The following is a 21,144-nucleotide window of genomic DNA, read 5'->3' as shown; positions in this document are numbered from 1 at the left end:
TGACACATAAAATCATGTATTAACACTAGAAAAACCATGATCAAATTAAAACCAATTGTAGGATTTCAATATAGAATCATTGTGAGGCGCATTTAACTCAAAAGCAAAATTAAATGTCATTAACCACACTGTAATCAGTTTTTGAGAACATTTAATGTGAACTTCTTAAATATTGTGATAACCATAAAAAAGGACAACTCAAACATTTATAAACAGACATCTGTACAGTGCTGTACAGACCTTAACAATTACCTTGCTCATAATTTGATCTTCAAACATGGCATACACTGCGCCATTTAAATGTTCTTTAATCTTCAAGTAGATCAGGCAAAATATGAACTGATTTCAATTAACTGATGTACCACACGCTTTCCTAAAAAAAAAAAAAAGTATTTCTTTCCAAATAGAAAACTACAAAGAACAGTTCTTAGAAACAACTTGAGACACCAGAACAACCTCAAGTTTTTTTAAAGTCTAAAAGTCTTTTCTTAATCAGAAAAATATATCTAAGCCATTAAAATCAGTGCTCTCAATGGAAGTCTGGCCCATTCCTGGTTGTATATATTCATCAAATATGGAGTCATTAGTAGAAGAAGAATAGTTTAAAGTTGCTTCTGGAACCACAGTTGCTACTGAAGAATTTTGCTGTGCGCTTCCATTTGTTGTCTCGCCATTCTGGCTATTGTTCAACATCTCCAGGAGACCCGTGCTGTCAGGTGAGAGGTTACTGGCGGTCGTCACAGGTGACAAAAGCTCAGCGAAGAACTGGTCATAGGCCGGGCTGTCGTAAGCCGAAGTGCTAGAGGTGACGGAGTAGGGCGACGAGAGGGCCGTGCTGTCCGGTCTGGGTGCAGCTTCTCCTCCACTTCCCAGAATCTGGTTTAGCTTGGCCAGTTTCTTTTTCTTGGCCTTGAGCTTTTTCATCAACTTTAGCCTGAGGGCTTCTGTAGTGTTAATGGGCTGCTGGTCTGCTGAAAAGCTTGGAGTTTTCTTAACAGGTGGACACATACCACCAGGGAGAGTGACTGGTTTGAGTTGAGGCGGTACAGCAGGATTCGCACCAATTGAATTTGCCAATTTCTTGCTTATGAAGCCACCAAACATGTCGGCCGGCTTTGCTGGTAGAGCTTCATTGTCGCATTTCAGACTGAGTTTTGGTTTTGGAGCAGGAGGAGGAAGTCTCACTGGTGTAGAATGGAAGGATGGATGCCGTTGAAGTAATGAGGACAAAAGTGGTGAAGGTGCATGTACTTTTGTAGCCTCTGATGATTTCACCACAACTGGATCGGCCACAGAAAGTAGTTCCTTCACACCAGAAGGTTTTGTAGGGTTTGAAGGTTGACAACTGGACAAACTAGATGCTACTGGAAGACTAGGGAGAGTGATCGGCACGATGGCTGGGCTCTGGGAAATCTGAAGATCCTCAGTGATTCCGTTCACATCAACTAGAGTGAGGGTCACAATGTCTGTGTGTGACAGACCCTCAAATGTGTCCAGTAATGTGGTGCTGCCAATGGATGCATCCAGAGTGCTGACATCAGTGGAGTCTCCAACAGTGAGCGCGCTGATGACACACGTGTCATCGGCCACAGAGTCTGACAGTTCGTCCGAGAGTTTATCATCGACATTTGTGACCGCCGAGGGAGCTGTCAGTGAGCAAACCTCTGAAGCTTCAACTTTAGTGGAGTCTGCCTCCCAGAAAACAATGTGAAATTCACTGGCAGGAAATGGAAACCTCTTGTGGATGTTGCAGTGAGGGTGTTTCAAATCATCGAGTTCCACCCACAAGCCTTTAAGACAGAACACAGACATGTAAATTAACTAGGATTACATCCTGTCAATCAAAAGGGGGCGGAAAAACGTGTCAAACTGCAGCTCATACTGTGTGTGAAGAAAATCTCTCTTGTATTGACTTTAGGGCAAGTTAACGTGATAACGCATTAACAGTTAAAATTCGAGGACACTTAATAATAATATTCAACAATTTTATTGCTCTGACTGTACTGACGCTGTTGTATGAGAACTGAACTCAGCCGGACGATGACATCATTTTATGAAGAACTGCTTTTTAGATTAAATTAACTTATTTAATAATTGATCTTTACAACGGAACTGACTTCAGTTGAACAACAGCCGAAATGCATAATTTTCCTGTTATGACTGTAAGGCTGCTTTAAGACAATCTGTATTGTATAAAGCGATACAAAAATAAAGGTGACTTGACAAAAGCAGGCTCTATTTGACCCTATGAATCACTCAGTTCAAACGGCAGTTCCACTTAACGCAAGTAACAGCAACATGCATGAACATCAGAAGGCTATGATGAAAGATACAGTACAATTTACCAAAATGTATCATGTCTCATGTAATCACTCAATAAGTGTTTCAGCCACAGAAAGATATCAATAAAACAGCTTGTGAACAATGTCACTTAACCTTGCATTTACCTCAGGAAAGTTATCCAATGTTCACAGTTCGTTTTTTAGCAATAAAATACAATAGAGAGGAGCTTATTTACTGTTAATTATAAATGCATGTTTGAATAAATTTGAAAGACAAGTGTTCATGAAAACTACCGTGTGTGCAACCAAGATAAATACAAAGATTTCAGTTTTTATCTGCGTGTAATTATTATATCTGAAAATAAACAGTAATTGAATGTAATAGTTTGGACACTGTTGTTAACTGAGTAATCGGCTATCGGTAGAGAAATGTATTATCTGCGTATGTATCAAATGAACCATTATTAAGTTCAAATCATACATGTTTGGGATAAACATTTCCATATTTTCCAGAGCAACTAATCAGAGATAACCAGAAAAATTGTCTGTAAATCCAAGTTGATAACAGTAGATAATTTTTTTAGCTTATTGTTTATTAGCAACATTAAAATAAAATAAATAATTTACTACCTTATAGATACCAATACCTTAAAGGGATAGTTCACCCAAAAATGAAAATTCTGTCATAATTTACTCACCCTCAAGTTGTTTCAAACCTGTATGAATTTCTTTTTTCTGCTGAACACAAAAGATGATATTTTGAAAAACGTCTGTAACCAAACAGTTGATGGACACCATTGACTTCCATAGTATTTTTTTTTTCCTACTATGGAAGTCAATGGTGTCCATCAACTGTTTGGTTACTGACATTTTTCAAAATATCATCTTTTGTGTTCAGCAGAAAAAAGAAATTCATACAGGTTTGAAACAACTTGAGGGTGAGTAAATGATGACAGAATTTTCATTTTTGGGTGAACTATCCCTTTAAGTCAGTTGTGCTGGAAAAAATGCATGTGTGAAATATAATTACAGTTCAAGAGAAGCGTTTTCTATTTTAATCCATTTTAAAATGCAATTTATTCCTGTGATGGCAAAGCTACATTTTCAGCATCATAACTCCAGTCTTCAGTGTTACATGATCCTTCAGAAATCATTCTAATAGAGACATAATAATGCTCGAGACATTATCATCATCAATGTTGAAATTAGTTGTGCCGTTTAATATTTTTACGTAATATTTTTTTTCAGGATTCTTTGATGAATAGAAAGTTCAAAAGAACAGCATTTAATTGAAATATGAATACCTTGTAACAACTTTTGGCTCCAAACTTTTGAATGGTAGTGTAAGTAGATCTGCTAATGAACTCACAGAATCAAACTGGAGACTCACCATTGCTCTGATCATGGATCCAAGTGACGAAGTGCTGAAGATGCTTTTTGTACTGGATAACAGTGCTGACATTGTAGTGCACGTCCTGGAACTCAAACGAGTATTTAGAGAGGTCTTTCCTGGGCAAGCCCTCCACGAAGTGCAGTGCAAACACAGGGGACAACCTGCAAAAAATTTACAGAAAGACAATCATCAATCAACCACAACGACCAACAGAGTTTCAAATATTCAATTGTGATGAAGCAAGGTGACAAGGTAAATTTAGTTATTCCAACTCTTACCGTTCAAGTACCATTTTCCTCCTCTGGTTTTTACGGTTGCAGTTACTGCACTGAGTGCGGTGGATGGCTTTTAGTGGGTGCCAATCATTCAGAATCTGAGTTAATGTTGTAAGAGTCTTCTCAACACTGCAAGACAAAAGGAGGGTTGTGTTGCGTGTGTGTATATGTGCTTGACACCAAAACAATTATCTACTCAATCAAAAACCGTTTAATCACCAAATACAAATTATTTTAAATGAAATGGGTAAATCCTTACCTGTCGCTTACAGCATAACTACAAAAAGTGCACTTAAATTCCCAACGGACAGTATGCTGGAAAATATCCTGAGCCCACTTGTCTGACCGTAGAAGGAGAGGGAGCGCAAACACAGGCGTTTCCTGCTGACCTGCATGACAGACAGAAAGATTATCACTCAATACAAATGCCAAGCAACACATTGAAATAAAATTATTTTATGAGATGTTTTTACCAATTTCACACTTCAGTTTAGGCTGGAGGAGTTTGAAGAGTGACTGACGGTACGCAGACAGCTGCCGCTCCGCCTCATCCAGGACATCAGCAGGGACTCTGGTTATCTTATCTGCCAAGAGAAAAACATCAAGCTCTAAAAATATCAAAATTAACTAATAAAAACCTTTTAGTTTCATTAAAAATTATAGTTTATTGATATATGGGAACATAAATCATTTGAATTTGTAAACAACTTTTAAATGTCATTTTATATCAATATAAATTTATTAAAGTGCAACTCTTATGCTTTTTCTAATATTACATTTCATGGAGTATGTAAAATAGCTGTTTGTAAATGTAAATATTTTTAAAGATTAAAGTGCACGACAAATAAAGTTGTTATCTCCTAAAAAAGAATTGATTCTGAACTGCCGAAACGAGTCATTAGCAATTCCAGTCTCACTTCCTGTTACATATCTACGTAACATTGTAAAAAATGTGCATAATGCCAGCCTATGGTCTAGCCGCATTTCCACTATCGGGCCAAAAGCGGGCCCGATAGTGGACCCGCAAAATTTTTTTTTTTGGCCCGCAAAATACCTTGGTCCAAAGCGGGCCAGCTTGGGATTGAGGAGTGGTCATGAACAGAGGCGGAGTTTATCTGAGTCAGGAGACGGCAGCGCCGGATGATTTCATATACCAGCTATCATCAGCTTTAAATACTTTTAAAATCATTTTAGCTCAAAATTCACTTTCAGACAGCAGCAAGTGTTTAAAATAACTTCTGTTTGTGATCCGATTTGGATTCTGGTCACTGTATACGGCAGAAATAATTATATGCGATGCAAAAGACAATACACGCTAACCATTACCATAGTAAAAGTAAATACGACAGCTTGAAGAAATCAAACAAATTACATAGGCTATCACAATCGTGTATTTATTTTATCTGTCAGTACATCATCTCTTTATACCGGACTCTCTAATAACCATATTTGGCTCTGCATTAGAGATGCACCGATTGATCGGCTGGTGACCGGAATTGGCCGATTTTCACGTGATCGGCCGTGACCGGCGACCGGCCGGTCAGTCTGACAAATACCGATTTTATGCCGGTCAAATGCACTCGGGCGCCGCATGATTAATATCGCGCAACATCAGCATCACACGTGCACGCGGAACACACATGTAGGAAACCTCGTGAATTACGTCCGTTCAGACCGCAAGCGCATATTTTTTTTTCGCCGTGCATGTTAATCACAACGGGAGCAGTAGCAGCTCGTGTAAGCGTCAAGCAGGAGCGTCGCGAGCAGTGAAGCGCGTGTTTCGGCGCCGAGTCTATTTGCTGCACTGCTCACGCTCAATTAAAGGGAAAGCACACTTTTGATGTACAAAATAGCCTAAATAGGGTTTCACAAAAAAGTGCCCAAAATGCACAGAATGTGCGTGTTTTAACAAGAACTGGAGTAGGCAATGTCAGAAAAGAAAACGAAGAACAATATTTATAGAAAATGTACCCATTTAAACTTGTTTTATTATTCAGTTTGTACAAGTGATTGCAATAGGCCTGTGTGTGTGTGTGCTTTGAGAAATATCTTTATACTGCAAGGATATATTTATTACATTTTTTATTTATATATTATTTTATCGCCATTCCCTGTTTTCATACAGACGTTTAGTTTGCTAAATACATGTACAAAAAAATTATTGGATATTGAATGTGAAAAGGAAATGGTTCTTCCATAACACTACACTTTAGATGTGTGTGAATTACCCACACCTGGAGTAATTTATATAGTTATATTTTATAGCATTTATCTGTTCAAAAAAATATGTACTATGCAAATTGTAAAATGTTCTATTACAGAAAAGATATAAAATAAATATTTGTGTGTGCTGTAAAGTGGTCAGAAAAAATGAAATCGGAATCGGCTAAAATCGGTATCGGCAGGTCAAACTTAATGAAAAATCGGAAATCGGAATCGGCCCAGAAAATTGTAATCGGTGCATCTCTACTCTGCATACGTCATAAAATAAAGCAACTTCGATTTTTCGGGAGCTTCCCGTGTTTCTCTGACTGAAAATATAACTGAATTGGGATTGCTAAAGCTCCTCAGGTCTTATTTTTGTTGGAAAACTTGTAGAAATTATCGTTCTTTCTGAATGTGATAAACATACTGTCCTGTGACTACAAATAAACAGACGCGACTGAATAATGTCCTCTTTCCTTTGTGAGAACGGTAAATAACACTATTTCTGTGACTAATGTGCAATCTTGACAAAAATATTTTTTTTATGGTCAAAGTATCACTTAGTATAAAACTGTGGTAAAACATCCATGCTTGGGTTTTAATTCTTTAGGTAAACAACAAAAATGCCAACAAACGTCTACTTTTATCATATACGTTTTGCAATCTCGCTAATTTCCAGTGATTTCTTTTCTGATTAGTTTTCTGATAAAACTAAAATTTTTGGGAGAATTTTGGGTTTGTGTGATGTTGTACTGCGGATCTTTTGGTCCGACTGTGGAAACGCAGCATGGTTTTTGGCTTGGCGCTATAAGTTCAAGGCTATTGGTCCAGCCCGGCCTATTGAAAGTCCTGGCTCGCACTGGCCTGACAGTGGAAAAGCGGCTATTGGCTGCCCGTGAAGAACGTCTACTTTGACCCAGTCTCGAAAACTGAGGAGAGATTTAATCTTCGAACAAACCTTTTTTAGACTCTTCTAGAATTAGGTGTAGGAGACCACGACAACAAAATTAAAAACCTTTAAAATTGCATAATAGGGGCTCTTTAAATATTTAATAAGTATTATTATGATTGGTATAGGTGGACGATATACCAGTAAACACAAACCAGTAGAAATTTGTCAACCAGTAGAGATTGTGGATGTCTCTCTATCGCGGTTACGCTCATGTCACACAGCTGTTCTGCGGCATCACAAAAGCTTAACATTTGAATGCGTTTTTAAGCCTTGAGGTTGAAAAACAAGATATTTTAGACCATTCAAGCACAATAAGCAGCGAAAGAGCTCATTTACACTTGTGTGGCATCGTGTCCTCGTAAACATGGTCATTTATGTCTGAAGTGAATGTAAACAGTTGAGAAAGAAAATGCCTTCAGTCTATGGTATGGCCCCATTCTGAATTAATTTTTTTATTTTTTTATTGTTGTTTTGGTGATTTTTGCCTTTTAATGTGACAGGACAGTGTAGAGTTGACAGGAAGTGAGGTGGGAGAGAGACGGGAGAGAGACGGGGGACGGGATCGGGAAAGGTCCACGAGCCGGGACTCGAACTCGGGCCGCCCGAGCGCAACATGTTAGCACACTGACCACGAGGCCATCGGTGCTGACCTGAATTACTTTTGTAACATTAATATTAAGAATGAAAGTATATTTAATTTAGAGTGAAGACTATGTAGTGTTTTTGTACATCTGATTAGCAGTACATATTATGTAGTAGCCGTTTCTTATTTCTAATGCTTTAAGATTTTTAGGTAGGTCCATTTCATTTTTGTGTATTCAATCAATATTAAAAAAAAATCATATTGTAATTATCAGTTTCTTTCTTATTTTATCAGGCTAGTATTAGTTCGCGATATTGGAATTGGTGACGAGAATTATGAAATTTCGATGGTATAATTATTTTTTTTTTGAAAAAAGAACTATATCATGATCTAACACGAAGGTCCCTTTAGTAAATTTTTTCTTCCTTTTACCTTCACACTGTTGCTCCTTGGCTTTTAGATATGCACATGTCTTATCATATGTAGAGCAAAGGTTCCAGACGGCGGAGTTGCTGCAAAACTCTGATGTCAACTTGTCTATGAGCTTTACATTCTGACATGGAGTCTCTCTGATGGTCTTGCAATTCACGAGCATCACCAACAACGAATCCAACCAACACAGGTTGTCCTCATTCTTCCAGAAGATATGAGGTTGCACAGGAACCAGCTCTGATGATTCCATATCTACATCCATTCCGAAGATCTCCTCGACCTCATTTTGAGTACTAGATACACAAATATCCTTCTTGTCACACAGATCTAAATCCTCATGGGTAGTAGCAGGTAGCTCTTTAGGATGTTGTTCCTCAGTGCCCTTAATAGAGACAGTCTTTCCAAGTATTGATGGTTCACCAGCATCCTTTGGAAGGGTGTCGTCAATGACATCAGCATCACATGGCTCAGGCTCAGCAGACAAAATGTCCAGTTTCTCCTCTCTCGATCGCTTTAAAGGGGAGGATGCATCATCGACATCGGACAGGGAAGAGATGTTCCTCTTGCATCCATCTTTAGACAAACCAGCACGCACATCTTCCAGAGATCTACTAACCAATGGGTAAAGGCACTGCAAAGCGACAGAAAAACACACCACAGATGTAAATGACCATTTTACTGGCCCATCAGTCTTCTTTAAAATGAGTCACAAGCATCAAATATACAACAAATATCATATTACCAAAAACAATAAACAGTTGGTCAATATCACAAAACTTGTCAAGAACATGTTCAGCACCTCATACCAAAAGCAAAAGGACAACAATTATATTTTGCAGTAAGTAAATAAAGGCTAATTTTAGAACAATCATTTTTTTAGGCACAAATTAGCCACATTTTCCCTCTCACTGTAAAGCAATATTTTACTGTAATGTGCACATGCATTTTACTTCAGATTTTTTGAGTCACAAGATTTTCAGGGGTGATTGTCATCACTTACCTCTATTTTTTTTTTTATCAAATCAGCAGCATAAATCAAACGAGGTACAACAAACACTACCTTACTGTGAAAATATAATTGAAATGTTCTATTTTCCCAATGTCTTTTGTAACGATAAAATAAAGCGGCGACAAATGGTGTTCACACCGATCGTGAAACAATTGATTGCCTTAGTCTAATTCATGCCTGCACGATAGGTGGCGCTGACCGGAACCCATTATTCAGCTGACCGTCTTTGACCACTGAGAAGAAGAATCACTGAAATCTTTGTGCATAGCATCAACCATGGGCAAATTTCAAACAGCGTTTTTTGCACCCTTGAAGGGCACTTCGGGGAGGGGACGCCATTTGTAGGAGCGTTCCAAACGAAAGCGAGCAACTGAATCCCTTCACGAAGGGCCCTTCCACAGGTCCGTTAGCAAAGGGAACATGCAATAGTCACTTAAGGGAAGTAATTTAATAATTTATGGCCATGTTCTGCCCTTTGGAGTGAGTAGGGCATAAGGATGCTCACTTCTGATTGGAATTTGCCCCATAGAACCACTAAGACATCTGTGGGGGAACCTTCAAGAGAAGACACTTGTAAAATGTATTTCAACTCCACTGCTGATTGACAGAACATGCCAATTCTCTTTCTTCCAGAATACTTTTCAAAACGGCTTTCTATGCTATAGCGCCACCAATCTCATCCTTTTGTGAAAAAGCATAGGCTCCGGGCCTATGATCTAAAGCTTAACTCTAATTGGACAGCCCATTTCATTTAAAAAAATCCTGCTGTTGCGCATCGATTATTTGCGCCTGGTATGAATAGCTCCATAGAGATATATAGTTTCGATTCATTGTGTTGCATAGTCACATCCCTTAATCTTGCTCAGTGTGAAATAGTCTTAAGTTTCACAATGCAAAATGATGAATTATTATTTATTCAATAAAACAATCATTTAGTCCTTTTGATTTTAGGGTAAAATGACCCAGATATATTCTTGACAGGTTTTTGTGAGATTCACACGATTATCTATTAAATGTCAGTTACTGATAAGCAACAGGGAAAAAAAAACATTTGTAATGTTGTAGAAACTCAAGTGTAAATGGATAACCACTCACCACTGGATTTGTACAGAGCATAACAGTCTCCTCCAAGTTGAGAGCAAAAAAGCGGAGGGCATTTGTCTGACCTTTTACCAAGCACCAAGGACAGTTCCCAGGTGAGGCATTTCTGTCTTCACACTGTAAAAACCAAAAACAACAGATGAGAAATCACAGAAAGCTTTAAAACAATCAACAACACTCAATAGAATAATACAAAGACATTAGTGTACAGTACATAACTAAAGTGCTTCTATAACTATTCTTTCGCCTTTTACATCAGATTTCAGTGTTGTTTCTCGTTTGTGGTGGGCATCAAATCAATACAATTGTCCATACACTATAGAAATAATTTTGAAGGTGACAGGGGAGCTTTGCACGAGTGACAGAGGGAGAGAACTGAGCATAACTGACTTTTCCCAAATACCCCACCACTGCTGGGGTCGGAGCCCCTATACCAGTGCCTTTGCTGTTCATTTTCACGCCACTGAAGTTTCCATTCTTTGATGAGTCCTGCTGCCATAAACTTGACATAACCTTGTCACCTGGCTCACCGCCTGAATACGCTGCAGTGAGAAAGAATATTTAATTTCTGAGACATCAACTGATCCATTCCAGGCTGATACACAAAGCAAACATTTCAAACTACATCTGCATTTACTGAAGGAAATACAAGTGCATGCCAGTCAGTAAGAGAACAGCATTTAAAGTCAAGATAGATATCACAATATGGAAGAAAAGATTATAGCAACTATTCATTTGCTATCGTTTTTTCTTCCATATTGTGATCTGTATATCTGATTGGCTTCTCAAACAAGTAAAAAAAATGTAAGGCATCTTACGATCAAAGTTGATTGGATCATTGTGGTTTGCTACTGCTTCAACCATAGATATTATATAGAGACTATATGATGGCTATGGCTTATTGCAAGAGATGTTGCAAGTTATTTTGATTAACTATTTAGGCTCATTAACTTTAAAAAATAATTAATTTGCACGGGGAAATAATTTATAACAAAAACTGCAATATTCCATGAGAAAAAAAACAAGAATTGTCCGTTATGATTTCATGGTGACTAACTTTGAGCTTGGTTTCAGGGCTACTTTACAATCAGCGCGCGATTTGTTTTCAGGCCAATCACAATTCAATATGCAAATATATGTTAAGACGACGACCATTCCAATTCAGCATGCGTTGCAAATAAATAATTTCTTCAGATTTTGAATGCTGAACGTTCCATCAGAAAGTTTATTTAAAAAGTTATCTAAAATTTCTTAAATTGATCAAAACAAATTAAACACACCATCCAAGACTGAATAATCTGCAAAATAAACTGTTTGGGCTGAACCAGTGACGGAAGTGTAATACTTAACGGGTTTAAAACATACCCTAACCAGAATGCTGAAGTAATGCTAGCATGTTCTGCCTTGCAAATACTGACAGCCAAATCAATTGGTTTTCAATCGATCTTATGACGTCAGTACTGTTTTCTTACTGACATTTGAGTTTGTGAACAAGCGTAGCTGTAATGTCGAATACACAAGACTCTTCCGATAACTGCCTTATTAAATACATATACAAAATCTTCAGATATTTAATGATGTTCATTTGCTGGCTAATATCGGGCGCTAACAGCCACGGCAACAGTGAGCTGAGATGACAAGCAGATCGCCTAAATCTAAAAGATTGCATTCACAACAGATTTCCGGGGCACAAAAATCTGGACCAACCAACACATACCTCAAAACCGGATCGATTGTAGAAAATTTCCACACAGGATTTCATACACGCATTTGGTAGTTCCAGCACGCCGGTAGGAGACATTTCAACGTGCATGCTCTCAGTCGCTCAGTCGTACGCTTAACGTACTACTTCCGGTTTTGTAGGAAGAAGTAATAAAGTTTTTACAAAGCTTCTTTTACAGCACAAGAGCGCCATCATCTGGATAGTGTGCGTGCATTATCGAACGATTGAATATACTGTCGAAATTAAATTAGGCAGCAGCAGGGATTGAATAAACAACAACAACATCAAAACACTCAAGCCTAGACTATAAGTAACAGTAGAAACACGCAGATTAACGGGTTAATTGAGATATAAATTATTTAGAATGTTGATTGTGTTTATAAATATAGTAGGCTAAATAAAGCATTTAATATAGGCTATTGTTACCCACAGTTTCTCTCAAACTTTGTTTGTATTTGCACCGTGCGAGTGTAATTATATAAACGAATGGAGAGAGCAAATAGCTTACATAACAATTTAATAAATAAACATACAGATAAGATAGGAAAATGTATACATTAGCCTACTTTTAAAAGCAGCTGATTTAGGGTTCAGTTCATATTTGGGTAACACTTTACAATAAGGTTTCATTTGTTAACATTAGTTAATGTATTAACTAACATTAACTAATAATGAGCAATATTTGTTACAGTAGCCTATTTATTCATCTTTGTTAATGTTAGTTAAAAAAAATACAGCTGTTCATTGTTTTTTCATGTTAGTTCAGTGCATTAACTAATAAATTGCCTACAACTTTTGATTTGAATAAGGTGTTAGTCAATGTTGAAATTAACATTAACAAATATTAGCCTAATAAATACTACTGTAGGCTACTGTACATTCTTAGTTCATGTTAACTTATTAAACTACGCTATACCAATGAAACCTTACTGTAAAGTGTTTCCCACATTTGAAATGAAAGACTTTCAAAACAAAATAAGATTACATCGATATCATGATCATTTGTTGTCGTGTTCACTTTAAAGTCTATTCAAAACGAGACAGAAGAAGGGCAGTGGAAAAATAATAAACGGAGGTGTTACAGAATGCACATTTATCATAAATAGCGTATTATGCTGGTGTCTCATTTTCTGGATATGAATTGTTTGGTAAATTAACTTTTATTTTAAAAAATATTTGTATGCCAATATTTTGATTAGCTTGTCGATTAAATAAAATCGACCAGGAGTCGTTAGATTTGTGTTTACTGTGGTCTATCTGGACGCAAGCGGTTTATAAACGTTTCTGCCCTAATTAAAACTTTTTTTTCTTAAAACTTGTTCTTTTAAATGTGATGTTTCAACAAAAGTATGCATGCCACATAATTCATGCAAGCACATTTTTTAAATATTTTATATATATATATATATATATAGATCTGCATAATCAGAAATAAACATCTTCGTATAATGCATTTCTTATCGATAATACCTTTTCAATAGGTGTCACTCAGTAACAGCGCCTGTGACCTGTCAGCTCAGTACATCATATGCCTGTGCGTCTGTGAGCACGTGCTCGAGCGGCGACGCGCCTGTATTGAGGAGTCGTAGGGCGCTACAGCTGCTCTCTTATGAAACAATAGAAGGCTATATGGGCATCAATTCCCCATCAGGCTCCTTTGGCGGTTTATCTGCGCCCCTCCGTCCTACACAATACGAATTTGCATAATTTCCCCCCAAGATTTATCCATTAACATGCATAGGCTTTGGTTCTTTCGTGTGCTCATGGCATTACATTAATTTGGTTTCTAAATCATGCCCTAGATAGAAATGCATTATGTTAAGCTATTGCTGTCTTTTTTTTCAGGGCAAACAATTACTATCAGTGTGGCGTTTCTATGTCTGTGATAGGTAGATATATAGATATATATATAGATAGATAGATAGAAATAATAACCGTGCACCATATTTGCTCTTTGATTTCTACTCCAAACTATCTATATTTTATCTACTCAAATTACTATTGTAATTATGAAATGTAGGTAAATATATCAGTGGTCTAACTAAATCTAAATGCATTGACAACGAGATTAATGTTTTGAGAGTGTTAATCTAACACTTGTAATACAAATATCTTTACCATTGTTTTGGGGTGCTATCATTGAATTATTCAAATCAAAAACTAACTAACAGTCTGCAGAAAGCGCCTCTGGCGTTGTATCATGTTGATTCATATCGAAACGTAGTAATTAATCAGCTTTTGATACTCAAAAACGAATCCCGTCGATTAAGCCACTTTAATAAATATAACTCATAATTGCATATTTTCGTTCAAATCTGACTTGGATGTCCATATAGTGTTTGATCTAAGCGGGGCGTCAGCTGGACCGACCACTTCTTCATTCAACGTTTTCCACCTCACAGCAACACCGACACTCCGCATTGACTCACTCATTCATTCAGCACTCCGCGCGCAACACATATAACACAGTACTGCTACAGCCAACATAGTACACACAGCCTTTGCTTTAGCTGAGACAAGTAACACACACATACACTCCGTATTTTGTATTAACCCGCCATTTAAAACACTCGTGACGTTTCACAAAAGGCAGCCAATCGCAGCCCGGCTGTTATTAGGACAATGGAAAGCGCTCAGCCAATCGCAGGAATGTTCGCCGTGGCGGCAGCCAATGGAATGGAAGCCCTATTGAGAGTATGCTAGAGGGTTGAGAGACCAGACTACTGCGTAGCGCTATTACATCCACAAACAGCCATTGCAGTACATTCACTATCCAGACAAGACAGTGGTAAGTGTCAAGCTTGTAGACATTTCAAAGTGTGAGGTAAGTACAAAAAATGCGAGAAAAGGTCAGGAAACCATACGGAATTGAAATTTACCTTGTAAAAAAGCTATTTTATTGGTGAGGGGATTTTTATGAAACGTTAAAAAATATGGTATTATCCCTTCAGAATAGAATAACCGTTTTTATTTCATTTGTCTTGATGTACACCTTAAAAAAATGACGGAAATAGTCGGTTTTATTAGAGGTTGAAATACTGAAAATATGGAAAAAATAATAATAATTATTCAGACTATTCGAAATGTAACGGACAACTAGGTGACAGAATTGCGTACAAACAAGGTCTATGGACGGTGATAGTGCCAGCAAGCAGCCATTGCAGCGCTTTATAAGGGATGTCTGTCAGAAGAAGACAGTGAACTATGAGAAATGATAAGAAAGAAAAAAAACTGACTAGCGAAAAAATTAAAGCATAACGCCATTCTTATGTGTATGTATTTATACGCTCGGTGATATTGAAATGACAGAGATACGGGCGGAAAAAAATTACCTCAGAAGCTGCGCTTTACTGTAATGGCTGACTGTACTCGCATAGGAAACAAGGCAAAGCCATAGAGCCATAGACAGGCGCAGTTCGCTTCAACTTTTTCAAATGGTGTTTTCTACCCCGCCAAGCTCAAAGTACACGTTTTTTGAGGCGGAAAATAAAAATTCAATCTTTCGTCATTCCAACCATGGTATTTTGATATTTTTCCTTGCGTGAGAAGGGTGTTAAAATGAGAGTTAAAGTGAGGTAGGTAATGCGGTCGCGCGGCTCCCCCTTATTGCAAAGCAGTGTAATGGCTGAGCGCTGACACAAAGAGAAGGAGCCATATTCTCAGTGTTAGTGCATGAAGACAAGCGGCCATTGCGAGCCCACTGCAACTCTGCACAGCACAGACCCAATGTATTACTATACACCAGGCGAATGCACTGGGCATTTTGCGAAGGAAACAATTTTCGGTCAGGAAAACTGACCCACGCCGTTCGTTTGTCGTGTCCAAAAGCGAGCAGGAAGGCGGGTGGAGACATTTTAGAGGGACTTTCTTTCATGAAGACGGCTTTCTCACAAAATGGAAGAAGAAATATTGCCGTCGTTGTTGACCTCCTTTCCTTCAGAGAGACAAGAGTGTGCGCCATTGCTATTTCAACGGTAGATATGGAGAAATGGGCTCTTTTCAACGGAGAACACGGCAAAAGTGAACTTGAATATTAAGAAATTTTACGAGTTTTTCGATGTCTTGCGTACTTTGGCACATTTAATAACTTAAATCAACTTACTTATTTTTACAGTTTTAACCCTTTTTTAACTTTGAAAAAATAAGATTTTGGAAAGTGAGTATTTATAACAACTTTTCAAATGTTTCAAAAGTGCAAACAAGACTTTATTTTTAAACGGAATAAACTGGAAGGGATGATGTTTACATCATAAATCGTCAAATTCGTCGCGAAGAAAAACTTCTTATAGATGCAAAATACTAGAAAAAAAATAACTAGTTCAAATATGTTCATGTTTTCATGTCAACAGAACAATTTCACTAGTCTAATTCATTTTTAAGAGCACAGTGCTACAAATTTAAATAGGATATTTAGGAAGTAGAATTTAATACCAAGTAGATTTTTGATATGCATGTAAAAAAAATAATAATTATGAATTTTAATTAAATTTTAATAAAAAACATTTTTTTTATCAATTCAGGATATTTAGGCCAAGATGGGGAAGGATCCAACAAAACCAAGAGGCAAAATGTCCTCGTACGCATACTTTGTCCAGACCTGCCGAGAGGAGCATAAGAAGAAACACCCTGAGGCATCGGTCAACTTCTCTGAGTTTTCCAAAAAGTGCTCTGAGCGATGGAAGGTAAGTCACACATTTAATTTACATTGTGTTAATGTAATTTCCCTCTCTTTCCAACAATGATTTGTTTTCATCCCTTCCTCAGACTATGTCAGCTAAGGAAAAAGGGAAGTTTGAAGATATGGCCAAACTTGACAAGGCACGTTACGAGAGGGAGATGAAGAACTACATTCCACCCAAAGGCGAGAAGAAAAAGAGGTTTAAAGACCCCAATGCTCCCAAGAGACCCCCGTAAGCGTCTTGCTTGTTCATTAAGATGCATTGACATTTGTGAAGCATTCAAAGTTTATCATTTTTTTTAATCCTCTGTTCTATCAAAGATCAGCATTCTTCATTTTCTGCGCCGAGTTCCGACCCAAAGTAAAAGAAGATACCCCTGGTCTGTCTATTGGAGATGTGGCCAAGAAACTGGGTGAGATGTGGAACAAAACAGCATCTGAGGATAAACAACCATACGAAAAGAAGGCCGCCAAGCTGAAGGAGAAGTATGAGAAGGTGAGAAAAGATGCCATGCCTAATCAGCATCATACCAAAAAAATTATAATAATACAGTGTTAACCAAACATCTCATATTCCTTTTAGGACATTGCCGCCTATCGCTCTAAAGGAAAAGTGGGAGGCGCCACAGCCAAAGCCCCTTCCAAGCCGGACAAGGCTAACGATGATGATGACGACGATGATGATGATGAGGAGGATGACGATGATGATGACGACGACGATGACGAGTAGATAAATAACGTTTAGAGCTTAGCTTGTTGTCTATAAAGCATATAACCCCCCTGTACACTTTATTGAGGCCATAAAATGGGTAAATGAAATAAATAAAAAACCTGAAAAGCAAAAAAAAAAAAAAGAGAAAGAAATAAGGCTGTGTATATGATATGTTTTTAAGCTGTACAGTTTCTTTTTTTTCCTTTTTTGTATAGTTAACACTACAGAAGTGTCATCTGTGTTCGTCCAAATGCCCCAAACCTTAATTTAGTTCTTAGTTTAATTTCTTAAAGCTGGTTCCAACACCACTATCCTTACCTGGTACAGTAAAAAAGAAAAGGGGGTTGTAAAATTGTCTTGGGGTCAGTGGAGTTTTAGACGTGCGCAGCACACAACCTAGTTTCATGTGAGGTTGTAGTTCATATCTTAATGTACTTTTGTTTGTTTACTCTTTTTCCAGATCAAATATTATCATCATTAGTAAATGGCCGTATCAAAGTTATTTTACTGTATTTTGAATACCACTGTAAGTGCAGAAATGAAAAAAAAAAAAAAAGTAATTGTTTTGTTCTGGTATGCTTCTGACATCAATAAAAACATTTTTTTTTAAAACAATTTTCCCTACTTTTCTTCATAGAGATCGGATTACCATCTAATCACCACCAATTGTGATAAAAAGCTTAAAGGCATTTGGAGCTCATTGTATCAAACTTAAAATGTAAGTGGATTTATTTTAAAAATGTTTTAATAAACTTGGATATAGATCATTTTTTCTATTTAACTTGCAGCTTTTCTAATACTGCAAGTGAATGGTGAGTTTATTGGTTTGTCATGTCTAGTCATGTTCATGTCAAAATGTCAGCATCATGTACAAATATTAAATACCTTTTATTTGTAATTTAACGCTATTACTGAAGACACTGATTCCAAGCTCAAATATCTTCATATGTTTATATTGATTTCCTCTTTTGATCATATTGATCGTTTTATTAGGGCAGTAGATTTGAATGTATGTTACAGTACACCAACCAGTGAGTCTGTTTTGAGGCCTTCATCTTTTTCTTGACAAACAGAGGCTTAAAAATAACACATGAATGTATCACCAGATGAAAATCTCGATTAATCCGAGCCGCCTGCTGTTCATTTGGTTAAACTGCATATTACGGCGGTATACAGCGCCATCGTATGATTATTTTGTGGTACTGTCATATGTTTATACAGGGCATGACACTTCAATCAGATTATTATAGAGATCAGCAGCTCTACATTCATGCTTTTCATTCCCTTATCTTTGAGCTTGCGTTTTCAGTGGGTAATATACAGCCATCTCTCTGCAGGATGGATTTTATTTAGTTTGACATGACAAAAAAAAAACGTATGTTTTTGGAAAGTCTATGATGCAGTCAACTAAACATCAGAGAAAACTTTTCAACAACCTCTTTCATTATCATGAATTGTTAATTTCTATTTACTGGTATGTTATAGAAGAGACTGGGGCTAGTTGTCACACTTTTTACTCCAGTGGATATTTATCATGTTTTTTCCCCCTTCATCTTGGCTACAAAAACAATAACATGATTAACATTTATGTAATTACCCATGTAAAAAAAAAAAAAAAAGAGGTAAATAGTAATTTAAAGCAATTTTTACCGTTACTTAACCCGTGGTGGTGACATAAAATGTAATAAATAAATAAAATGTGTACTGTTTGCTACATGGTTCCCCTTATTCCCATTATTTCATGATTCCTTGTATTTGTACAGGCTTTACATTTTTATTTTAATATTATAATTAGCAATTAATTTAACTGTGAAGCATATTTTTTACATGACAGCATTAATTAAAGTTTCTTATGGGCGGTGCCGGTCCTAGACTTCTGGGAGTCCTAAGCAAACGTTTGTAAGGGACAAATGAAATAAACAATTTACCCTACTAATCATAATAGCCTACTATACAGAAATTGAATAAAGTAATCAAATGTAAAAAATTAAACACTGCAGTCTTCACCGTATGAATTAAACATACATTGATTTTTTATTAAAGTTGCTAAAGTTATTCAGTGAAGAGCAGTGAGTGATTATTTCGTTTTCTTTTGTTGTTTGATTAACATTAAATGACAAAGACAGGTTTATTGGCTGCTGTCACTTTAAGACCAAATGCACATATACACTGACAAGCATTCGATTACTTTCTCAACTGTTTATGTTCACTTAAGACATAACTGACTGAATCTTGACATATTTTTGTGTGTATTTGTAAATAAGCACACGCCCGAAGCTATAGGCTACTTGTACGTGTTTCTCTGTCTCAGATCGAGCCGGTCTGGGGAACAACCTCTTTCACAGCTCAATTCTCTTTTAACTCTTTTTTTTTAGTCGAGCACGTCCGGGAGGAGACTGTAGGCCCTATATTACGACAGTCACTTTACATGATTAGACTGATTTGAACTACGTAGGAAGGGAGACAGTGCTCTGCTTTAAAGGAAAGGAAAGAAATGCAGCATCATGTTTTCATAATCATTGGAAGCCAAAATCAAAAATGAAACAAAAATTCAATTGCTCGCTCAGCCCTAGTCATTAAATCATCATTGAGAGAAAGGGGCCCCCTGGTGGTTCTGGGCATCTATGCAACTTGCGTACTTTGCGTATAAAGACCAGGGGCCTGTTTCAGAAAGGAGGTTAAGTGAAAACTCTGAGTATGTTAACCCTGAAATGAGGGAAACTCTGGGTTTTCCGTTTCAGAATGGGAGGTATGTCAAACCCGAGAAAGCAGAGTAAGTCAAGTCCGTTTCTGAAAGAGAGGTAACTTATACTCAGAGCCTAACCTGGTCAGGAGCAGGTTTTCTTCGGTAAACCCAGGGTTTTTCTTATGTAGTAAATGCATCTTGATTTAATATTTTTTTAAATATTTTGACTGGAAACAACAAGACAATAAGGCTAAGTAAGAAAAGTATTTTTGCAGTGCAGTTCATTCATTCATTGCACATTTTTCTATATAACATTAAATCGGAGATGCAGAGCACATTAGTAAGGCCACTGTATCAGAGCGGGAAGGAAAGTGTGCCTCGCTCTCACGCTCTTTCTGAAAGTTTTTGTGTTGTTTCCCGGACACAAACCCGTATGAGCCATCAAAGAGGAGATTCACAGGATTGCAGGTCAGTGGTGGAGAAATCGGTTTAAACGATTTAATCTGATAAAGGACGTTCACTTGATAACATCTTGCTGTGACCTCTGAAAGTAACCGAATAATTAGAATTTCCTTTAGGATTTCCAGTGTGGTTGGATGCATTGATGACACGCATATTCCCATCATTGCACCTTCCAAAAATGAAGCAGATTACTGTATGCATTGGGAGGATGCCAGATGGAAGGGTAGAGATATATGAATTATTCACAATTTATTTGGTAATTTTTATTTCCTACAAATACAAAAGCAACTAATTCTTTTTCCTGTTGGATTTTAATATTCTTCCAATTCTTCCAATTGTGTATCTCCTCTTCATCTATCAGAGGTGGTGCAGGTCCTCTGCCTTCTTGATACCATGAAAATGAGTATTAGTTCAATAACTTGCTGTTCTGCCGGTTTTCACCCCGATATTATAACAGTGAATAAGAATTATACTTGCGTATAGAGTTCTGTTGCCATGGTGAATCGTAATTGCGGAGCTCCATTGAACATGGCTTTTCACAGTCATGGTGCAGAGTCAACCTATACTCAGAGTTGACTGAACTAATTCTATTCAGCTGTTCTGAAACAGAAAACTCAGAGTTTTCCATCTCAGGGTAAATCAACTCAGAAT

The 21,144-nt window shown here is 37.2% G+C and overlaps 2 protein-coding genes across 2 annotated transcripts; one reads left to right on the top strand and one right to left on the bottom strand.

Moving 5' to 3' along the window:
- Window positions 1-134: 134 nt before the first annotated feature.
- Window positions 135-12,107, bottom strand: uspl1 (ubiquitin specific peptidase like 1). Its single transcript, XM_082158466.1, has 9 exons — window positions 11,950-12,107; window positions 10,623-10,774; window positions 10,227-10,349; window positions 8,123-8,753; window positions 4,424-4,534; window positions 4,210-4,339; window positions 3,954-4,079; window positions 3,673-3,836; window positions 135-1,790 (listed from the first exon to the last, which is right to left on the bottom strand). The coding sequence occupies exons 2-9, from the start codon at window positions 10,740-10,742 to the stop codon at window positions 493-495; spliced, it is 2,703 nt and encodes a 900-aa protein (XP_082014592.1). The 5' UTR covers window positions 10,743-10,774; window positions 11,950-12,107; the 3' UTR covers window positions 135-492.
- A 2,616-nt stretch (window positions 12,108-14,723) lies between these two features.
- Window positions 14,724-17,487, top strand: hmgb1a (high mobility group box 1a). The gene is made up of 5 exons (XM_082158489.1): window positions 14,724-14,743; window positions 16,476-16,637; window positions 16,720-16,865; window positions 16,955-17,129; window positions 17,217-17,487. Exons 2-5 carry the CDS (start codon window positions 16,491-16,493, stop codon window positions 17,361-17,363), a joined length of 615 nt encoding a protein of 204 aa, XP_082014615.1. The 5' UTR covers window positions 14,724-14,743; window positions 16,476-16,490; the 3' UTR covers window positions 17,364-17,487.
- The last annotated feature ends 3,657 nt before the right edge of the window (window positions 17,488-21,144 follow it).

Source organism: Leuciscus leuciscus, assembly GCF_965113295.1.
Source record: "Leuciscus leuciscus genome assembly, chromosome: 24".
Classification (NCBI taxonomy): Eukaryota; Metazoa; Chordata; class Actinopteri; order Cypriniformes; family Leuciscidae; genus Leuciscus; species Leuciscus leuciscus.
The sequence above is the reverse complement of the archived record's forward strand: the minus strand, read 5'-3'. Positions and strand labels throughout refer to the sequence as shown.